The sequence below is a fragment of the Bidens hawaiensis genome, unplaced genomic scaffold (assembly GCF_021521415.1).
Source record: "Bidens hawaiensis isolate Kalapana, Puna unplaced genomic scaffold, B.hawaiensis_p1.1 tig00020767_1, whole genome shotgun sequence".
NCBI classification, from domain to species: domain Eukaryota; kingdom Viridiplantae; phylum Streptophyta; class Magnoliopsida; order Asterales; family Asteraceae; genus Bidens; species Bidens hawaiensis.
The window spans coordinates 358,823-364,860 of NW_027493191.1; the positions used below are offsets into that span (position 1 = coordinate 358,823).

The 6,038-nt window shown below is 33.7% G+C and overlaps 1 protein-coding gene across 1 annotated transcript; it reads right to left on the reverse strand.

Annotated features, from left to right (window-relative positions):
- Positions 1-1,234: 1,234 nt before the first annotated feature.
- Positions 1,235-3,137, reverse strand: LOC143561650 (uncharacterized). The gene is made up of 2 exons (XM_077049667.1): positions 2,250-3,137; positions 1,235-1,777 (listed from the first exon to the last, which is right to left on the reverse strand). The coding sequence occupies exons 1-2, from the start codon at positions 2,949-2,951 to the stop codon at positions 1,667-1,669; spliced, it is 813 nt and encodes a 270-aa protein (XP_076905782.1). The 5' UTR covers positions 2,952-3,137; the 3' UTR covers positions 1,235-1,666.
- Between the last annotated feature and the right edge of the window lie 2,901 nt (positions 3,138-6,038).

The window sequence follows — 6,038 nt, forward strand, 5'->3', positions numbered from 1 at the left end:
TTATGATTATAAATTCATTGGTCCTCTTTAATTATTTTTTCTATCAATGATTGCAATAAAGCAACGCCTCTATAAAGTAGCCGTATGAATCAATTCGTCATTTCATATCGAGCTTAGTTAGGAGGCTGATATAAATTCTGTTTTTCTTCCGTTTTAAAACTTTTCTTCTTTATCGATGTATTATGTTTTAACATAGATCGAAAAACTACTTAGATTTCTTAACAAATCAGTTGTTTAGGTGTTAATTTATCCTCAAGAAGTCTCAAACAGTTAATTCTGTTGTATACATATAACATGTGGTGTGTGCAATTGTATGTAAAATTGTCTCATGAATAACCTGGGGCGAATGGTAATTGTTTCGAGGTTTTATTATTTTCAACTCTTCTGAATTTGTTTAGTTCTTATTCATTGTTTCTTCAACTAAATTCATTCAGATATTCGGATTACTAGCTTTATTTCTGTTTACAAATAGACATTTTAATAGAACTACAACTTTCTTGTATTTGGCTATCACACTATTCAAATTTGGACAGCCCTGATGTCCCACTCTGATTTTATTAATTTTAAAATAATTAGAAATGATAGAAAGAAGTTTGTTGCAAGGTCGGTTTGTATTTGTGGAAGAATGCATGCACCTTAATCATGTTTAGAAATGAAGATATACGTGTGACATGTTAGTTTTTAAGTTGAATAAGTTTACTGATAATTTGATTTTTGTTAAAGAAATTGTTGAAAAAACAAATGACATCTTTAGATGATGGTAACTTAATGAAATGATTTAAATACAATTTAAATTATGAGTTAATTATTTTAAACAAAACACATTGATTTAAATTTGAATTTTAATCTCTCAAATTGTTGTGCATAATTGAAATATGACTCTTAACTCTGACAAAATTAGGTGTTATTTTTTTCCTAGTAGAAGTAAGATTCTAATAAAATTGAAACATTTGTCACATTGTTGGTATGGATTATTATTGACTAATTAATAAAAGAGAAATTTGATCAAGTGATGGTTCAACGCCCCAGTGAATGACACACATAAAACTGTCATTCACTTGTCACTGCCCACCGCCGTCAACTGCTCTACCAAACTGAATATGATTTATTTGATTATTTTAATTCAATCAACTCTGTTGGTTTTATGTTTTACATTTATAAACACCATACACAGAGGATTTTAGTATCGGAGATTGATGGTATAAAAATGAAAAACCAATAATGCAAAAACTCATACAAATTCTAACAATATGTTTCTATACGAAATCCTTTACATAAGCAAAAGTTTAAACCTTGACATCTACATATACATTATACACACTATGCTTTGAACATATTCTATTTTTATAATTATACACAAATATAAATATCAAATGTTACATCTCATGACATACCAAAGCTAAATGCTTAATTTTTAATAAAACTATATACTTTTTGAAATATTGGAACTGATTTTTATAGTAAAAATCCAACATTTTACCGCAAATGAAAACAACATTACATTTTGCAAGATCATTTGATTTTGGGCAGAAACATCTAACAAGTTAGATTTTACTTGTCCATCATCAGTAGTTTTTGCATGTATTGCTGCGTTCTTTCGTTTTTGTAAATTCAATATTTCAAAAAAGTGAATTTTGTAATATTTAATTAGATGTCTATTTTTACCCTAGAAGCCTTCATAGTATCCTCCATATGTGATATGGGCTGTGGTCAAGGGTACCCCTCTCACAGCTGCTGACATTGCTTCATTTGCATGATGAACCACTTGCTTTATCCTCTGCATATCAAATCATATCGAAAATAATTATGGTTGCAAATTGCAATGTTGAACGACCCTAGAATAAATCAAACACACCTATTTTGCAAAAAGGATAAAAAAATGATTAATTGTTAAAAATTAAACTAGAAGAGTGTAACTCATACTATTAAAAAGTTTTATCAATTTCTTAAATGCTAGCATCTTGGCAAGAACCTAGACTCGACATTATGACCGGGTCGACTCATCTTCAATAGAAAATTTTGATCCTAATTCATGATTCATGAAGCCACAAAGACAAAAGCCTTAGAATCTAGGGTTAGACCCTTTTGTAACAACATGTTGCTTGTTACATTTTGTGTAATTTGAAATATATGGAAAGACCCTTTTGTAACAACATGGGAATCAGCATGTATTTTAACAAAAGTATAAATAACAGACCAAATTATGTAAAATTAAAAAAAATAAGTAATAAGCATAAATTGTGTCAAACCTTGTCATCAGAGTATAATTGGATCCTAAGCTTTTGATTTTGTTTGTGCCTTTGACCATTTCCAAAAAGGATGATACATATGGTGGCAGCAGTCATACCAAGAGAGAAAAAAGCACCAACGCCATTCAAACCCCATTTCCAAATATTAAATCCTTCATTACCTTCTTCCTTGATCACCTTCTCATCTTCATCAATCACCACTTTTGATGTTGATGACACATTGAACATATCATCATCACTTTTGTCCTCGTATTGAAACATGTCTGTTTCAATATAAGGCAGAGTGATTTTCCGAGAACCGGATCTCGGAGAATCCATTTTCATTTCGACAAATTCGTTTTCTTTTTTAAAGAAAACTTGAAAGATCGGATCTTGATCCGATTCAGGAGCACCTTTAAGCTCCCCGTCGATCAAAATAGGGAGTTTGGTAATCTCTTTGACATCTTCATGGTGATCACCATCTTGATGATCATCCATATGAATTGGGAAAGGGATCAACTTCTTTGGCGATATCGGATTATTTTCGGATGAAGAGTCGACGAATTTTTGGGATTTACTTGAGGAATCAAAGTAATCCATTTTAAAAAGATTCTTGGGGCTCCTCGCAAACTTTCTTGAAAAAAACTTCTTGCCCTCATCATCATGGACTTCAAGAAGTCCATCATAAGGTATGTTCACCCATCCCTCATCTTCAAGATCCATCTTTTTTGCATCAAAGTTTAGATCTTTTGGTTTGTGTGAAGAAGAGAAGCAAGAACTAAATTGGGTTTTAAATAAAATTAGTGAATTATTGAGGTGGATGCCTTCCCATGGAGTGTAGTGAAGAGTTTCACTTGGAACAAGCAAGGTAATTTGGGATCTTTTCTTTTCCTAATACTTGACAAATTAGGAGTTGGTCCAATAGGCCCCATATGATGTGAACCACAATTATTTCACTTTTAATTGATATATTTCTTAAGATATTTGCATATTTTTAAAATTTATTACTTACAGCTTTTTAGAAGAAAATAAAAAAAGTAAAAGAATAAAACTAATGAGGTCATAAAGTTTAAATAATATATGAATATTAGTTATACATAAATCACCTTGAATGACTTGTTTTATATTTATTTGTTCATAATGAATAATTTATATAGTATGGTTGTATATTTTGATTATTTTATTGTTACTTGAATAGAGGATATGTTTTTTTAATTAGAACGAAGAAGAAGAAGATTGGTCATGGATATTCTTATGACAGTTGTTGAAGATAAATATAAATTATAATAATTTAATCGGGTTGGTTATTTGTGGAATCAAAATTGTTTTTAAGTTGACAATCATACAAATGATATGAACATTTCTACATAGTGCCATCAAGAGAAGAGAGGAAATCATATGACTAAAACAACAGGTAACGTTTGTTATGGAGAAATTGAGAGTAAAATGGAATGACTTATTGTATGGGAATGAAAAAAAATATATATTTGATTAGTCAAAGGAATGAAATGATTCATTACCTACGTCATTCCATTCTCTTTAAAACACTCCAATTTTATTCCATCCATACCCCATGTTTTTTTTCAATTTCATTCCCTACATCACCTCCACCACCCTCCCAATACCATTAACACCCACCACGAGCACCACCCAGCACGACCACCAACCACCACCTACCATCATTGTCATCCACCGCCGTTGCCACCGCCACCACCATCACCGTCCACCGCTACCGTTATCGCTACCACCAATCATCGCCATTAGTGCCAGTCGCCCACCACCGCCACCCGACCGCCCCCACCCACCATCACCACTGCACACCACCTCTTGCCACCTCCACCATTACCGCCATCACCCACCCCCACCACCAACACGCGCCCCCGCCCACTGTCACCGCCTGCCACCTCCACCGTGATCGCCATCACTCACCCCCAACACCAACACGCGCCCCCGCCCACCATCACCGCCTGCCACCTCCACCATGGCCGCCATCACCCACCTCCACCACTGACACCCACCTCCAACCACCATTATCTCCCATCGCCCCACCACCACCAGTCACCGCCAACCACCATCACCGCCCACCAATGCCACTACCGCCAGTTGCCTCCCACCACCACCGCCACTCACTACCATTTTAACTTTTATTTTTCTTTTTTTTTCTACCTACCATATAACGCAAAGTAATCATTCATTTTATTCCCATGTTGTAACCAAACATCTCATTGAAACGGTAATAACTCATTCTATTCCTTTGTCCATTTTATTACCACGTTTATTTCATTCCACTACCTCATACCAAACAGACCCTGAGTATACTTGTCTTATTTTATATATCACAATTAAAACTAAGTATACTTGTTTATGTGGTTATTACCTTTTTATACTTTGGTTATGTATTGAACTCTAATTTAACATTTGATGTTAGACTATATATCTTTAAAAATAAAATTAATCAATTAATTGATGAAAGGAGCATCACACCTTGCTTATTATTAAAAGATACAAATAAGTTGTAATTAATTACTATTTCATTTATGCAACACTACATAAAAACATGTTTATTTTATTTTGTATTTGAATATTTTGTTTATTCAAAATAATCGTTTTCCAAAATTCACAAGAGTTTAGGTCAATTCTGTTCTAAAGCTTACGTTTCCAAAATGTCACGTGTTGTGCCATGTGTGTGGTCCCTTCTACAATTAGGTAAGCTACAAAGTGAACTTATATGGATTTATCTCAAACTAATAATAAGCACTTCTATTATTATTCAACTCATTCTTTTTATTACACTATATTGATATTAGTATTTGAGTTATATGCATATGCTATAACTTTATATCCATGTGTAGTTACTTGTTAGTAGATTATGAGTGCATAATAACAATATAATTATGATTTATGAACTCGTCGACAATGTCATTCCACCACTAGTGTATCTTAGTTAAGGGGAAAATGATAGTCGTACCTAAGTTCAGATTCATGACAATTAACTTGTAAAACGGATATTGTACATCTGATACTTCTGCCATAAACCCTAAACACGACGTGACTTCTTTTCTTCTCAAAATTTGCAATCAATTTATTAACCATTTTGTTTTCCATTCATTACTAATGCAATTTAGTTTGTCTAGCTATTTACTCTTAAATCAAACAAAACTTATAACACTAACCACATGTTCATTGTGAGTACCTACTTTTCATATGAAGTTATTCTAACTTAGAGCATCCACAACGGGGTGGATTTCCCGAGGTCCGAAAACAGGTGGCAAGGGACGGACGTAAATCCGGCGGACATCACCGTTGTGGCGCCCAAGTCTGCTGAACAAGTTTGTTTCTGCAAACGTAACACGGACATGCAGATGTGGGTCCCTTTTACGTGTTAATTAAATAGAAAAACAATTCTTGATTTACAATCAATTAATCCACAGCCTCACCAAAATCTAACCGATTTGAAGTTTCAGAGAGTATATCTTCAATTGGAGCCTCCACTACGATTTGATTTATAGGGAGACCGATTTTTGTTCGTCGTTTGAGTCGATCAACTTGAATCTCCGGCGAGAGGTCATGGGTGGTTGTGTTTACTTGGGAGGGGATGAAGAAAGTGAGAGGAGTGTGGGCTGTGTGGCTGAGGTGTGGGTAAGGTTAATGTTATTAAGTGATTAAATATAAAAGCTAATATAATATAAAAGTATAATTAAAATTGATTAAAAGTAAAAGAGTAGGTGATGATGTGTCGGTTTGTGTAGGTTTGTTGTTGTGGAAGAAAGTGAGTATTTTTGTGAAAAGTTTGAAATCTGATGTGGCGAT